Here is a 17,008-nt window from a genome sequence, read left to right on the forward strand (position 1 = left end):
ACCCTAATATCCATGAACCCGTATTTATTCTTGGTAAACCGGCTCCACCTGTGTCATGTTTCAACCTGATCTCCACTGTGTTTCAAAAGGCTCACCACTAGATCATGTTTCAATAGGAGCACAAGAGCTTTTTAAACAGATTTCAGGGTTGGCCACATTTCTTGTACGTGTATTGCGATTACAGGTGAGGAAGCTGATCAGCAGGTTGAATATTAAATCCGTAATGCATTTATTTATGTAGCTCACAAGTGTGTTATGCTGAGAAGTTGACGATTAATCTTTCTTTTTCTGACTATAAAAGCACCACTCTTATGATTGTTTTTCCAAATGATTAAGTGTCTGTATTGATTTCTGTCAACATGGATATTAAATCTTCAGCTCAGGGCACGTGAGGCTTAAGATGGCTTCAGCTATGGCTGGTCTGTGAGGAGACCTACAGGGCTCTCTCTTTGGATTTCTGTGTTTCTCCTGCTCGTCTTCATTAAGATGTTAACCTCTCTGATGCTCTCTGCTGGTGTGTTCATCCTCTCCAATGAAGCCCTCGTCAGTCCCTTTCCCTTTTGTCCAACACGTCCACATGGTGAACTATCCTGCAACGCGAGTACAGGAGACCTGTCAGTGGAAATGAATCTGAGATTAAAAAAAAAAATGAACATCCTCGCCACAGTGGTAACCTGGGTTTGTACATTCCTGTTGTGCTTGTGGCCTTTGACAGAGCAGCCCTCTGGTTTAGCATGGCCTGCATCAAGCCTACTCATCCTGACTGGCATTGTAGGTGTTTTGCTACTCTTATCAGTCGTATGTGAACTGGGAACACATGGCCATCTGGTTCTGTTTATGTGTGCACGTGCAAGTAGAGCTGGTTATTATAACTGTGCTGACCTGTGTGTCAGGAAAGAGGGGAGAGAGTAGAAGAAGTCCGCCTTGTTAAACTTTAACTATGAAGCCAAAGTGCTTGACTAAGGTATAATCAAAACAGTGTTGTTGAGAATTAAACTATGTTGTTTCATGTTAGGTTTTCACTGAACGCCTTAAGGCATATGCTGCTGACACATTTTGTGATGAACCTGTTACCCTTCCTTTGTTAAATAGACTGGAACGTACAGCATTACTTTTGTGTGTACTATTTTAATTCGAGACAAACTGGTTTGCGAAAGTGAATAAAAAGATGTATACAAAAATAAATCAAAATCAGAAATACTTTATTGATCCCCGTGGGGTAATATGGTTTGTTTTCTCTGATGTGCACGGCTGGTACAGTACAATAAAATACCATACAGTACAATACATCTTTATTGTCGACCAGGGTGGAAATTAGTCTTAGGCTCATCAAACACAAGACAACGACAGCACATTAAAACACTTTAAGTAAGTGTCTGTGTGTTTCATGTACTCCGTCAGATTTCTGAGTTAAGGGTATTGATGGCGCATTGGATGAAGACACAACTATTGTGTCTGTTTCTAAAATCTGCAGACAAACACTGAGGCCACTAAGTTCCCTCAGAAGATAAAGTCGCTGTGAGCATCTCTTGAAAGTATACACATGAACTATCAGAGAAGCTCATCTGGGAGTCCAGAACAGAAGCGAAGTCTTTTAAAGTGTTCCACGGTTTTCATCGTAACGGGGTTTTAGATGCTGTATGCTGAAGTTCATCATCATGTAAAGAAGATTTCTCTCACAAGCCGTAAGGCATCATCCTCCTCTGCTGGCATCTGTGAGTGCTCCCCTTTTTCCTCAGCCTCCAGTCCAATCTCCACAAGACCACGGCGGTGCTGTTTTGGTCCTGACCGCTGACCCTCAGGTGCCCGATGCTGCGGGCTGTTAGTGTTGGCGACGTCCACGTCTGTTTCTGAAACATGCGTCGTCTCCAGGGAATCACCGCAGTCTGAGGACTCCTCCTCTAGAGTCACCAGCTTTGCTATCTTCTTTGAAGAGGCAGAGTTCTCCCTCACCTTCACAGTGGGGGCTGCTGCCTTGTCTTCAACCTGTGTGTGTGTGTGGGGGGGGGGGGGGGGGGGGGGGGTCAAACACATTATACACAGTGCTTCAAGGAATATCTTGCATTTTGCATACACTATGAAAAATGGTGTGAGATATGATTGAAGTGTTTGCTTGTTTATCGGAGAGGCTCTACATGCAGCTACGCTGTTGAGTGGACAAAATATGTTTGGCATATAAAAAGTAAAAAGCCTGTACTAGGATCCCAACATTTTAGATGTTCATATATACAATGCATTTCGTTTGTTTTATTTACATAATCTCAACTTCCTGTGTTTTCATTTTGACATTTAAATTATTTGATCAACAACGGGCTCTTTTCTAGCATTCTCCTCCCCCCAAATTTAAAAAGATGAAGAAAGGAGAGAAACAGCACCACCTTCCGGTCAGCGGGGAGATCCACGTCCTCGCAGGCACCGGTGGTGAGAAGTGAAACAGCTGCCTCTACCAGCTCTTTCTCGTTCATGCAGTAGAAAGCAGCACTGAAAACACAGCCGTGCATGTGTGTTAGTCAAAATCACGTAAGAAACCTTTAACTGTAAAGTATAATACCGAGGCGTTGCCTTGTTTTCGTCAACTATACCGTGCAGTTTTCCGTTTTCTCCTGCTCCTCAGCGGCTCCTTCTCTTTCACTTTCTCTTCCTTCTCCGCCATCCATGACGGCAGCGCCCGGTGCCTCTCTGACATGTTGGCGCTGTGTTATGAAGGTGTATTGTTGGCTTGCATCTGAGCGAAGGTTTACTGGGGTATTACCGGTATAATGGGAAACAGAAACAGAGGGATTTCCAGCGGGGTCTAAAGTCACGTGATCACAATGGCTGACTGAGTCTTCAGCGCCACTGAGCGGACAAACAGCTCAATGCGCCACTAAAATAATACACCGTCCTTCAAAACATGATTCAGAAACATTGTTTTCAATAAAACGATTACTATTCTGCACATTTGATTAGTATACTGTGTCACACTTGTTTCTATTATTAGTCTATTAGGAGGCAGTAAAGCTCTGCAGTGTTTTTGAAAATTCATTGTGTTTAATTTATTGATTATTGTCAATGTTTTGCATGTAGGCTGACTGAGTCTGCTGGTAACTAAAGCTAAATAAACACAGTGCTGCAATAACAAAAAGTCACTCTAAAATGTAGAAGAGTAGCAGAGTGTGAGGTATAAAATGTGAATACTAGTCGACAAGTAGGCAACCCAAAAACAGTTGTATAGGTACAGTGTTGACTTAATATACTGTAGTTAGTGACCGCCACTGGAACTCTAGCTACACAAAACTCTTTAGTCAAAACATTTACACTTTACTTTATGAAATGTAGAGAGTTGGTGCACTCATAGAAATGTTAAAGACATTTCATTGAGGTGAGTTTGGTTTGATCATCTGAATTCACATCGCTCACCCTATGGCCTTTTTTTCTGTTGTTTCATCATCAGCACCCCTTTTGTATTTTTTTTACATCCATATTCAATAACAGTAATTGTATTATGATAATAGTTGTTTTGTGGCTTTTCAAAAAATATGGTAATGCTTTCTGGGTGGTATGTCTGGAAAATGACATAGTGAAGCACGATGGCTTCTAGCCCTGTGTGTCTTATTCTTACTGGCCGACAGCCAATAATCCATGCTAGTCTAGTCGCATGACACATTTCCCCCTCTTTTCTCCTCTCTCCATCCTTTTCTCACCCTCTTTCACTCTTTCATGTTCCAAACAACCTTGATCAGACTCACACCTTCTGTCACTTTGTTTCAAAGCTGCCTTCTCCCACTCGGGCCTTTTAATTATGTCTCTAAAGCTCCTTCCTAAGTGCTTAGGCCTTGATTGCAAAGACCAGCTTTGTATATTTGACTAAATTAAAAAGTGGGAAAAAAGGGAGGGGAAAAAAAACCTCAAGGCAAAGAGCATGTTTACAGCCAGATGCCCGCACAATGTAATTTTCACTAAAGCTTCAGTTCAGTTCAGTGCATTTTAGGAACGACAAGTAATCAGAGGGCTGAACTGGTATCAAATGAAAAGAAAATCCTCAAAATCTTCCACCATATTATTATTCCTATTTACAACAGATGTCAACAGAGGCACTTTTGGAAAATAACTGTATTACTGACCTACATTTTGTCATTCATACAGTGGATTTCTTTTTTTCTGTCACGCCACTGGAAAATAGAAACATTTCAACAAGCTCAAATTGATTATTTGACCAGAACAATCATTTGTTTGTCACCAGAAAAGAAAATGAAAAGAAAAGAAAATGTCTAACTCATCATCACTACTAACTCATTATCATCATTGATAAAATAATTAAATTAAACATGAAAAATGATTCAAACATTGAAAACATGAAGAACCTACAGTGGCATCGAACTCATCCTCCTCCAGGCTTGCTGCCACGTCCACAGATCAGGCCGTGCTAAGAAGATTTCTTTTTGCTGATGGAGTAAAGCTTGTCACTGCTTTGCTTGCAGCTGGGTTTGTGGGTCGAACATGGCCAAAATGTCTGCTGAACGTACTGACACGAGAGCATCAGCACTGGGGTTTTGTTTGACATTGGTTCAATGGTAGTATTTGTGTAAGATGAATATTGCAACGAGCCTAATTTCTTATAATGTTTAGAATTGCAGAACACTCTGCTCCATGATTACACTCTGTGTGCATTTTGCATAGAGCATGGTCTGCATGTTTTTGTCTGATGAGAAGCTATTGTGTAGAAAACACAAGTTGGATTGGTCATAAACAACTGAATCAGAAAAGTTCAGTGGGTCATTTTAAATTAATCTATATCTCCTCTCACTTTCCACTGCCTCTTCTTCATGTTGTTCCTGCTCTGAGGGTCCTATTGGTGAGAACCAGACTAATCTTGTATTCTTAGGCTTAACCCTGCTTTGAGTAAAGGTCATTACCATTGGCCATCTGTCCTAGAAATGCTTCTTGTGATTGGCCATATGGCATAAGAGAGCAAGATTTAGGAGAAGCAGAATCTTTAAATTGAATGAAGATATTCCACTGGTCTCGAAAGGGAATGATGTTATCTGCCGGCAGAGACATGATGTCATCTCATTATGTCAACCAGGATCATATTAGTGCATGTGTGTGCACGTTTACAAGTGCACATGTGTGTTCGCAGATGCAGACTTTGTTGTAAATTCAAATGAAATCTGAGGAAGAGCCTGGGGCTCAGACGTTATACAGCAATACAAATCATTCTTCGTGCGGGAGCTGTTTGGTATGCGGATCTGTTCTAATTCTGTGAATTCAAGTAAATCCTTCTCTCTTGTAGCAACACACAAAGGACACACAAACAACTTCAAAAGTCTGAGTTTAGACGCACACAGTCTGACACCAGAGGAAAAGAGGAAGTCATTATTACCTTTAAGGGTCTTTTAGCTCCAATTTGCCGCATGGGAGCCCATTATTCCCAGTTCAAAGAGAAAGCAGAGCACAATCTTTCAGTGTGCTTATGTTGACTGTTGATGTGCATAAATGTGTGTTTGATTAGAATTTGCTCTATCATATGACCTGGACATGTTCATCAGGTTGCTAACATTAATCTGAGATATATGTTTTTATTTTTTGGTAACATTTTTACTGAGACATAAATGTAAAGCACATCACTTCCAGAGACCAACGCATATGTAAAAACAAGGGTACATTGGTTATGGGTTGAATCATCAGCTAATCTCATTTGTCAGTTGGAAACAGAGAAGTAAAACAGACAGGAAATGTCACCATTACGAGGTAATACTTTGAGTTGTTTCTATTTTCAACATAATCGCTGTAGATCATGTATTGTATTTGACCTGATAATTAGGAAGTCTTGTGTAGTTTAGTCTGCTGAACCAACAGGTAAACACAGTTTTACAAGCAAGCAATGCTTCCAAAAATCAGGTTACCAACACCCAACTAATCCCCCTCTCCTCAGTCATAGGGTGACACAGTTACTTCACTCCCGGTTTACTTCACATCTTTTAAAATTGCCGGAGGGAACAAATTCTCAGGTGACATATCCTGAATAACAAAAAGCGCTGTTCGCCTCAAATTATTCATTTGCACCAGGATGCACTCAGTTTAGTTTTGAACTGAAAAGGAGCAAAACGCTGGAGGAAGCAAAGGGAGTCGGATTTTTTTTTTAGGATGCTTTTGCATTTAGTTGCGTGACACTCAAGGATCGCAAATAGCAGATTTTGTGGAAACCCAAAGTTTTCTGTGAAACTGTTTGTGCTTCTCTCTCTGAGGACTTGGTCAGATGTCAGGCAGACAACAAACCACATGGGAATTTTTAATAATACAGAAGAGATGCATTGCTACATGGGAGCAAGGGCTGGGCATAAACAGATTAGAAGAAAAAACACAGGATTGGGTGAAAGTGAAATGGGGAGTTAGTAATCTCAAATATTAAATAATGAATCAAATCAATTTTTTTAATGGATTTTGCTTTTGGTTGTTTTGGCGGCTTACAGGATAGTAGTTTTCTGACATTTGAGATCATTTCTATTTCCTTTCTTTCTCCATGTAATCTGTTGTCATATGGGCCAGAGATAAGAAGGGAGTTTAGCATCAGCCTTTCCTGCTCCACGATATCACATATGTCTAAATCTGTCCCGACATAGGATATGTATGTCAACTCTCTGACTGGGGCTCCTGGGACAGTCTGGCTTTGAACCTTAAGCTGACTAAGGAATCGTCTATGAGGATGATTACATTTCAACTTCAAAATACAGTCAAGTTGTTCATGAACTGTCTTTAGTACCGTAAAGAAAAAGTAAATTATGCTGTCGGTACATTGAGGTAAAGGCATTCATTGCTCCACAAGATTTAGTTTTTGTGTCCTCAGCTAGTGTAGGATTTAACACAGTGGGCTGTGCATGAGGGTGATTAGTTGTGACATAATCTACAGTTGTAATATCAAAAGCCCATGGTGCTTGCAAAGGCAATAATACATGTCTCGCTAAAAAAAAACATACACACAAATCAATGTGATGATAAATGAGAAGTCACTGGGATGCAGTAATCTGTTCCACCCTATTAAAGTCGGGACGTGTAGGCCACTGTGCTTCCCCATCAACAGTAATAGGCCAAATCCACAGGGATTTCCTGCCAATCACAGGCTCTTGCTATCTTAATGACTTTTCCTCGGAAGCTGATAAAAGTGCTTTTCATCTAAATACGTCAATCTGTTTTGTTTTACTGCACTGAGTAGATGAAGCAACACTACATGGATTCAAAGCACGAGCAGATCGTGTATTACTGTGGAAATTATTATCATTAAAGAGCACCTGGGACCTCTTAACCCTATTGTTACATGTTGCTGTGAGCTATAATCCCCGACCTTAAACATTACCCTTTTCCTTGAAAGCTCATTGATCTTTCAGACATTTTCAGTTATTTTTCAATGCAAGACACGCACGGGCACTCGTGTGTGTTCTTTCACAATTAAAATAAGAAAGAATGGAGGAAGTGAAAGATGATTTCGCCCAGCAGTGTCACCTGGCTCACTCAACCGTGGACTCTGCCAAATTCAATATGTTAATTTCATCCGTAAGCAAACGCTAATAAGAGCAATCACTTGCCTGGTTAAGACTCCAATCAAAATGCTAATTACAATCCTCAACAGTTTGGGCTTCATTACCCTCCTTTAGTTCCAGTTTTCTGTCTGCGTTCCTTTGGGTGGTTGCCAAAAAGCTAGTGCCGTTGTAAAAATATGTCTGATTATCTTCACTGTTGAATAGTTCTTACAGAGAGAGCCCACTCACATGCAGCACACTGAAGGCTTGTTTGACGGAGCACTGTAGAATCACAGGGTCGCAGTGATGTGTAAAGTGGAAGCAAATGAACCATGACCTCATGGACTACAGATGAAAAATGACCTTTTGGTTAACTGTGCCATTTTTCATGCCATGTGTGTTTAATAAATGAACTAAACTAAAGGGCATCTCACTATTACAAAAGCTTTCCCAGGATTACAGCTACTCACGGGGGATTCAGCTTTCCCTTCAGCAGCAGCAGCAGCAGCAGCAGCAGCGCAGGTGGAGAGATTTTGTCTTTTGTTCCACTTTGATCCCCGTCTCTGTCAACCTCCCTGAAACCTCTGCTTTTAGGTCCCTGATTGCCTCAGAAGAAGGAGGCAAGACACCAGCCCGGTTGCCATGGCAACAGATGCAGGTTTTAACATATTTGATGTGCAGTAAACAAAGGTGTATCGGTATGTGTGTGTGTGTGTGTGTGTGTATGAGAGACTAAATGAGTGACAGACAGACGATAGTCGACAACTGTGGCATCTGGTCCTCAGTAACGGCGGGTATTCGTAGAGGCTCGTCCACGACTCGCACTTTCTTGCTGCAGTTCAAATGTCACACAGCTCAGGATGAGGCGGTGTCGCAGCAGTCCTTCCAAACCAAACCACGCCCCTCAAAATATACGGTACGTGCATCTCTGGGTCAACACTTTCACCTTATAATTAATCGCAAGGAAATAGTGTAATCTTTAAGAACAGACTGATGCAACGTGCATATATTGTAAGGGTGAGTGTGTTCATCTTCTGCCACATTAATTCACCCCGGGGTTATTACCGTGGAAGTAAAATTGGTCTCATGTTACTAAATAATGATGGCTTTGGAGACTTTGAAAACATGGCCCCTGGGCTTTCTGATAGGATTTGTTACTCTGTGCTTTGCTGTTTGGGAAGTTTGGTGGCTGCTGTTGTTTTTTCTGTCACATTTATATTTGTTTTGCAAGTTTTACGTGAGAAACAGAACTGTATCAGTACCATAACAACAACAGTAGAAAGGCTGGTATCAGATTTTGCCACGAAGAACAACATTTTGATGAACCAATGTAACGTCATATGGGACATATTGTTGCTGTTTACGGTCTTACTGCTCGTACGTCTTGCTCGTTTTTTTAAAAGAAACTACACACACTGTTTTGTATGGATGGAAGTGTGAGAGTGAAAGGGAAAGGATGGGAGGATATCACATTATCTCTCTCATTTGCTCCCAGGCATTTGTCAAAGTGAGAATGTCTTTAGCTGCCTAGTGCACCCAGCTCACATTGTCCTTATCTGTAAGCAAATAAGTCACTGATTTAAAGCAGTTACAATCAGCAAAAAGAGGAATACATCTGGCAGTGGAACTGTGACAGGTTCAGTCGTAAAAAGGGAACACATCAAGGAAAAATCACCATCCCACCAACTCTTGGCTTCCGTCTTCATCTTTCTGCGGCGCCAGCTTTTTTAGGCTTTAGGCGCAGCGTGTCCTTCAAGAAAAACAGGGAATGTGCCCTGATGTCTGCTCTACAAAGAAATGCACAGAGTGTGACTGATTTATGCCCGGTGAGCTTTTTGGCACAGGTGTCCTGTGTGTGTGTGTGTGTGTCTGTGTGTGTGTCTGTGTGTGCGTGTGTCTGTGTGCGTGCGTGTGTGCGCGCATTTGCCTTCTGGACACTTTCCCTAATCAGCAAATTCATGTTTAAAATATGGGAATTCCTGATGCAATTCATAATTATGCTAAATAGGCTATGAGGGGATAATCATATTACCTATTACTCATATATGATGATGCACATGCGCAATCAGCTCTTCCCCCTTCTCGCGCCAACTGAGCCCAATCTTAAAACCGCGAGCAGCCGCAGATCATCCGTGTATTTGAGACGACAACTCTCAGACTGATAGACTTGAGCGCTGCAGGAAATGCGTCCTTGCGCTGGAAAACTGACCTCATCTGACTTTTTTTTTTTTATTCCATAAGAAGGGAATACTGATGGTGAGTCAGAAGTTGTTTTTCTGCTCCAGAAGCTTCTCTCATCTCGTCCAATGGAATTAGGATGAAAAATGTGAAAGTTGGATTCCGTAAATCGGTGGATCTAACGCGCTCTAATGCGTAGCATTGACAGCGGGATGTGAGGGATACACAGTTGGCCAAGTTTGAAATCAAATCCCAGAAAACGGACTTCAGCTGAGAGGATGCTTGTAGGTGAGTGGGATAATCCACATTTGCATGATTTAGGCCGTTTGATGATTTATCTGGGAGAGACGCAAGAGAGGCGGGAGTTTCTAATCTCTGATAATCTTTGTTCGAGTTGTCGTTTTGCTTGACAGACTCTTGACACATTTGTCACACACTTGGTATTTTCAGGCGCAGTCTGCATTTTGCGGCAAAAAAAAAATTATCATGAAGAAAAAAAAGAAATACGTGCCTTGATTTTTATATTCACGAGACATTTTAAAAGACAGGAATACGCCCAACTCTGATGATGCACTATGGACTCTTAAAGTAAAGACAACTTTTTAAATAAATAAATGGGCTACAAATAAAAAAAAAACCGAAAGGGTGAAATCTCTTTCTCGCATCAGCATGCAGTGTCTCTTTGGGCTGCTGCTGCTTCAGTTCCTCATTCACACACTCACACAGATAACAATGTCCCTGTGGGAGTGGTTACGTGCAAAATATTAATTATATGTATTAAATATATAGTAAAATGTAATTAAGAATTTAGAGGTGAGCAGTTTGCAAACAAGCAGAAGACAACCAATAAAGCATCAATAACAACTGATGCAACCTTTAGTGTCAGATGCCAGAACAAAGACCTTAGTATTGTTTGAGAAAATGTCTTTCAAACTAGTCACACAAGTCTCACAGTCACATATAACAAACACATTGCAGCATATGATAACTGCTGTTCGTTTGTTTTTTGCCTTGCAGCTTGTGAGAAACCTGTCAACATGCCACTTTGGTAAAAACTCAAAGAAACATTTTAGTTGCCTGGTGCCCTTGGGCTAGATGCTCCATTTATGTCATATTGTATGTAATAGACACAAATGTGGCACAAAATATGACTTTGTGACAAAGACTTATTTATTTCCTGTAAGAGATCTTTGCACAGTATCATGGCAGGCAGTAGCTGTCAACAGTTCCTTACTCTCGTCCACTGCGTTAGGAACCTTAGGAGGATGTAGAACAAAGAGTTAAGCAAGCAGATGGTAGAAGCAGTGTGTCCTTATTCTGCCCCTGTCAAGCTTTTAAATTGTCCTCGCCTGACCTGTTATATACATTCAGAGATTCATCTAAGACATCAAGTATACCGACACATCCTGCTAAGCTCTCTCTGTTTCTTTTATTCCTTGATTCTTCTTCACACGCTGTCGGCTTCTTTTGCAGTGTTGATATTTCTCCTGTTCCTTGAGGAAGGATTTGCTCTGGCACAAAAGACTAAAGGTAAGATTGATACATTCACTGCACACCTTGGATAGAGGGACTACACTAAAGGAACACCTCAAAATCACCTTCAGTGCTATTTATCAATCTAGATTGTTTTCATGGACATGAAACTGCCCACAACAAGGTCTGTGGATTGACTTGAGTAACCCGGTCATTATTTCTGGAAAGAGACATTGCTGTTACATTTTTCAAATGTATCTTTTGGCGCTTTGAACACCACAAGCCGAGTGCCTTATAGTCCCATTTTATTAGAGAGAAGGAAGACGTCTCTATGGTCGATATCTCAACTCACACCAAAACAATCTACATTGATAAATAGCTCTGCAGCTGAGATGAAAATATGTATTTTGATTTTGGGGTGAACTTTCCCTTTAAATTAATACACAAATTGTATTTTAATTAAAGATCAGTGACGTTTTTTTGCACAATTAGCTATACAGTTAAATCTCAGGTTTCTATTGCCTTCAAAGTGTATCATCAACTGCGCAAATAATGTTTCCATCATTAAATGTCAGAATAATTATTGGCTGCCATACATACAGATGGAGGTGCAGGATCAATAGTGGCGAGACCTTCTCAACGGCCGAAGCAATCTCATCACTGCGGAAACTGGGAACGAAACACAGAAGGTGGCACCTTCAGCTCCCCAAACTACCCGAAAACGTACCCTCCCAACAAGGAGTGCCTGTACGTACTGGAAGGTAACCAACAACTGAGCCTGATAATTTCACTGCTGTTAAAAAGTTAAGCTTTTGTTTACTGTAAATGTTGAATTAGGTCAGATCCCTCCGATGGAAGTTAAAGGGAATCCTTGGAACAAAATAACGCTTGTGTTTGTAATGATCTGTCTTGGTCACACTGGTGTTTGGGTTATTGCTATTTTAGAATTAATTCTGTGTGTTTGAATACTGACCAAGTTTATATCTATAGTCTTTTTACTACAAACAAGCTTGCAGGCAATAGCTTTTTCACATTATCTTGCACACCAAAGAATGCATCAAACGTTGTTGTCCTTTTGTGCATCAGTTTCCCTGTAATTGCTACTGGAGCTCACACAACAGTCTGACCCACAGTAGTTCTTGGGTAACAATTTGAAAGGAGCAAATGTTTTTTCACTGCGCTGTCCATTGTGTGGTAGCATTATATGCCTGAGTCACATCTGTGTAGGTGTGAAACATCACTCTGCTTCCCTCAGCCCTGCCCCGCCAGAGGATAGAGCTGCTGTTCGATCAGACCTTCTACATCGAAGCGTCATTTGAATGTCGTTTCGACCACATCGAGGTGCGGGACGGTCCCTTCAGCTTCTCGCCACTCATCAATCGCTTCTGTGGCTCAGCCAGTCCCGGACTGGTCCTCTCTAGCGGACGCTTCCTGTGGATCCGCTTCTTCAGTGATGAAGAGCTGGAGGGGATTGGCTTTCAGGTCCAGTACAGCTTCCCAGCAGGTGATGAAAACACAGTGGAATGGTTTTATTGATCTTTGTATATCAATGTTCTCACTATACCATCCTGGTACTTAGTGAATGTTCATCTAGTCTTCTCAAATAATACTTTGATCAAATGTCTCTGCTGTTATTAGCCACTCAAATATCTGTACTTCCGCTGATTTCCCTCAAAAGATCCTGAGTTTCATCTGCACGTGGGAGGACTCTTAAACCCCATCCCAGGTAGTGCAACCACACAGCTCAGCCTACTCAAATAACTTCAGTTGTATCTTTAGCTCAATATGTGATGCAAAGTCACAGCAGCTTCCTTTCACCATCAACTCCAATCACCTTTCTCTTTTCTGTTTTCCCTTTATCTGCCTCTTGTCACTGTCCGTGGGTCAGATTGTCAGTTTGAGCTGACTGGGGCTGACGGATTGATCCGTTCCAGTCAGGTGGAGGAGGATTATAAAGTGAAGCCAGACCAAGCAGTGGACTGCATCTGGACCATACGAGCCCCTACGAACAACAGGGTATGGCATGTCGCCTGCTAAGGTTTTACATTTCTGCCAGTTATCTTATGCACAACAACAGAATAAGCTTTGTTTCTTCAAAAACCCATTATTCAACATTCCCTGACAGTACATCCACAGCGTGACATGTGCGCACATGAGGGATAAAGCAAACATATGTATTCATAATCCAACACTCAACATAAGTACACATACAATTTAGCTGGCCCGAACTCATTTATATTTGATCCTTCAATGCAGTGATGCCTTCAAACGTTATGTCATCTTATAGCAAAGCAAAATACAAGTAACTGCATGAAAAATGAACACGTGCAGTACATCTCTCTTCACTGCTTATTCCAGATTTACCTGCGATTCTTGGAATACCAGATGGAAAACTCAAATGAATGTAAGAAGAACTTTGTGGCTGTTTATGATGGCAGTAATGCCATTGAGGACCTAAAGGTAATATATTTTGTAATGTGTGTAATAAAATATATTGAGCTACTGCAGCCAGTAAAATCACAGTACCTCAATACGATGCAGTGTATTTATTGCACATTGTATTGCATTATACTCTGTTTTTCTCTCCTTTTGCTACACAACAGAGTTTATCTTTTTTTTCTTTGTCACACACGCTCATTTTATTTTTAATATTTTGAAGTTGCAACTATTCTACAGACCTTGGCCTCAATGAGACTACACATCCAAAACTATACGAGAAAATGGTGTGTGGTTTCTTGCAGGCCAAGTTTTGTAGTACAGTAGCTAATGACATCATGCTGGACACCGGAGTGGGAGTAGTGAGGATGTGGGCTGATGAGACAAGCCGTCTCAGCCGCTTCCGGATGCTGTTCACTTCTTTTGCAGACCGTGAGTTTCCCCTTCAGAATATTCTGAACCTTTGCCTTTTGCCATTTTTGGTTTTGTCAGTTTCTGCAGCTGTGACAAGCACAGCGTGTGGACTGGATGTATGATGTGAACAGATTTGTAGCAGCAGCACCCTCCTGTGGTTTCCATTCGATTCTCCAGCTTTTTAAAGAGTAAAGCTTTTTTTGATAGCAGTGGTATGAAATGCCCAACCCAGTCACAAGAAAAAATACTGACATTGTAAGTTTCAGCAAACCACGGCATATGTTGAATGTTGACGTTTCTGAACCAAAAATAGGTTTCATATCAGCCTTGTGTCACTCTAGCAGAAACACACAATGCCTTGTGGTTAACATTTTGAAACAATTGGTTCAGTTTAGGCAACAAAACCACTTGGTTAAGGTTATAAAAAAGATCATGTGTATTTAAATAGTAGTGTAACGACGTAAGGTAACGACGTAACTTAACGACGTACTAACGTAACTAGCGTATGTTGGCTCTGTTAGCATCGCATACTGATACACCTGTTTGTGTTTCAGCACCCTGTTCAGGCAGTGCATTCTTTTGCCACAGTAACATGTGCATCAACACTTCTCTGGTGTGCAACGGCATACAAAACTGTGTCTTTCCCTGGGATGAAAGCAACTGCAAAGGTACTCCAGTTGTGCCAAAGCACTTTGCAAATATTTTTTTGAAAATCTGCTGTGCTGTAGTAAAATGAGTTGTGTAGCGTTATGTAATATGATATATGTTGTGTCAGTCTCTGTTGTTTCACACCCGCTTGAGGATCTCTGGCCCCTTTCTCTTCTTTTTCTCAAATGTTCCCAAAAAGCAGTGCATACTGGTGAATGTTGGACAGTACAGAATATCCTTACAAAATGTCCTCTTGGAAGGAGAATCATGATCTCATCATCTTTGATGCCTTTCTAGCAAAAACACCATTAAAGAATGTTGGCTGTTTAGTGGCTCTTAAGCATCTCAATTGATTGGGTTGGCTATTCATCAGTAAAACTGGCTTTTAGTGAAGGCTCTGAATTGTTCCTGGCAACCAAAGATACAGACTGTCCTGATGGGAAGGGCAGCAAGTAATTTACTGAGGTACTCACTGCGCCTCTTAATGTCTCTCATATTTTATCTCTCTTTGTCACACTTCATATCCATCATCCAGAGAAAAAGAGCAAAGGTGTTTTTCACCAGATCACAAAGACTCATGGGACAGTAATCTGTGTGTCTACGGGAGTGGTGCTACTCCTCCTCATCATCTCCATCCTGGTGCAAGTGAAACAGCCACGAAAGAAGGTAATATAGAGTGATGTTATTTTTATTATTTAGTGTCGCATCACAAAATATTGGTGTATAAATAGCTAATTTATCAAGTGTGTTGAATCATAATTTGGTGTTGGTTAGGTGTTGGTACGTAAGAATAACCTGTTCCACCGAGGCGACTTCCAGGAGGTGTTTGACCCTCCGCATTATGAACTCTTTACTCTCAGAGACAAGGTTAGTTTGATTACTTTGATACATTGTTAGCTGTACATGGTTATTTTATTTTACTCAGCCAACATTATCTTTTTTAGGATATGTCTGGGGACCTTGGGGAGTTATCAGAAGAACTCCAGTCCCTGCAGGCGCTCAGGAGATCCTCATCAGGCTCACGCTGCATTCACGAACACCACTGTGGCTCTCAGGCCTCTGTCAACTCCGTCAAAGCCAGTCAAGGTGCACACGAAATGGGCAGAGGATCCCTGGAGCTTCCCCCTTTCAGAGGGGACCTTCAAAGCGCATTACCTCCCTCCAGGGACTTGAACAGCAGTATGCGGAAGAAGAGCTGGCCTAGTATGAAACCAGGACGAATGCAAGGCCATCACGGTATGGGGGATAGAGCAATGGGGCGGCAGGATAGAGTGATGGAGGAGGACGACGAAGAGGAGGAGGAAGATGGAAGGTATGATGTGTATGTACGCAGAGCAGGAAGCCGAAGAGGGAACTATGAAATGGCCCAGCAAAGATCCTTGTCCATGGACTTCTGAAAAGAAAAAGGCAAGGTTGGCACTGTAAATACTGCAGCGAGAACTTTTCAATCAGAGCCACAATTTGGGGGCAATCCTTGACTTCTCTTTTTTCACTCGCCTCCTTCACAGCGAGGTTGGGAAATACAGGGTCTGTTACAGAGCAGTTCTTCAGGATTAAAAAACAAGTTGAAGAGACTTGAGCACTGCCAAATGTATTCGAACTCTGAATCATATTTGGGATCAGTGTAAAAGTGAAGACAGATAATTATGCTGTGTATTGTTCTTGTTTTCAATGTATTTTGTCAAAAAACATTTTATTGTAAAGCAAATTGATTTTGTTGATAAATGTATTCAATCAGTGTTCAGGCTGTGAATAAATGTTTTAAGGAAGTGTGGTTACCTTTTAAGGATGTAAAAATGTAAAAATCACCTCTCAGTTTCTGTTCATCTCTTATCACCTGTATTAAAGAATATATTATGTACATTTCGGCACCCATGTTGGTTTATAATAAGTATCATCATGCCTTTGAGTGAGTCAGAAGTCGAGCAGTCACTGATGTCCCTTCTAGGAGGCAGGTGTGTGTGTGTTGATCAGGAATCTTCTAAAAGGTGTGTCACACAGGTATGCTGGTTGGAACTTCCCTTATAATGTTAATTGTCAGTATTATGATGAGTGCTATGTTTTATACTATACGTATATAACCCCCAAAAGCCCCAGACTGTTTGGCATTGGCAAAGTCTAACCTTCAGTTTCATTTTTAATTTTGCCTGTAGACACGGATGTTTTTTTTTAACTTGTCTAATGGAGATTAAAAAAAAACCCAGACCATGTAAAAGTTATTAACTGATTAAGTCAAAGATCCGTTTCCTGTTATTTTCCCCCAAAGGACAACAAATGCACATGTGCACAGTGTACACCTTTGACAGATGGCTACGATAGACTTTTAGCCCAATGAGAATGTTGATAAGAATGTGTTCAGCATG

General features: G+C 41.2%; 2 protein-coding genes across 2 annotated transcripts; one reads left to right on the plus strand and one right to left on the minus strand.

The window, feature by feature from the left end:
- Positions 1 to 1,219: 1,219 nt before the first annotated feature.
- On the minus strand, positions 1,220 to 2,768 carry LOC306698921 (uncharacterized protein). The gene is made up of 3 exons (XM_079163421.1): positions 2,583 to 2,768; positions 2,379 to 2,481; positions 1,220 to 1,986 (listed from the first exon to the last, which is right to left on the minus strand). Exons 1-3 carry the CDS (start codon positions 2,684 to 2,686, stop codon positions 1,657 to 1,659), a joined length of 537 nt encoding a protein of 178 aa, XP_079019547.1. The 5' UTR covers positions 2,687 to 2,768; the 3' UTR covers positions 1,220 to 1,656.
- Positions 2,769 to 10,876: 8,108 nt separating this feature from the next.
- On the plus strand, positions 10,877 to 16,042 carry neto2b (neuropilin (NRP) and tolloid (TLL)-like 2b; the record flags this gene model as incomplete). Its single annotated transcript, XM_079163515.1, has 12 exons — positions 10,877 to 10,886; positions 11,148 to 11,204; positions 11,750 to 11,908; positions 12,403 to 12,651; positions 12,826 to 12,873; positions 13,036 to 13,163; positions 13,506 to 13,607; positions 13,889 to 14,015; positions 14,552 to 14,665; positions 15,181 to 15,311; positions 15,420 to 15,512; positions 15,590 to 16,042. 12 exons carry the CDS (start codon positions 10,877 to 10,879, stop codon positions 16,040 to 16,042), a joined length of 1,671 nt encoding a protein of 556 aa, XP_079019641.1.
- Between the last annotated feature and the right edge of the window lie 966 nt (positions 16,043 to 17,008).

This window comes from Pholis gunnellus (genome assembly GCF_910591455.1).
Source record: "Pholis gunnellus genome assembly, chromosome: 7".
Taxonomy (NCBI): domain Eukaryota; kingdom Metazoa; phylum Chordata; class Actinopteri; order Perciformes; family Pholidae; genus Pholis; species Pholis gunnellus.

What these genes read in the sequence shown, in the direction of transcription:
- LOC306698921 (XM_079163421.1), bottom strand. Translation starts at nt 2,686, where the DNA reads ATGTCAGAGAGGCACCGGGCGCTGCCGTCATGGATGGCGGAGAAGGAA. An exon ending in AGAAAACGGAAAACTGCACG is followed by an intron (nt 2,482 to 2,582) that starts GTATAGTTGACG and finishes CTGTGTTTTCAG; the next exon opens with TGCTGCTTTCTACTGCATGA. An exon ending in ATCTCCCCGCTGACCGGAAG is followed by an intron (nt 1,987 to 2,378) that starts GTGGTGCTGTTT and finishes ACACACACACAG; the next exon opens with GTTGAAGACAAGGCAGCAGC.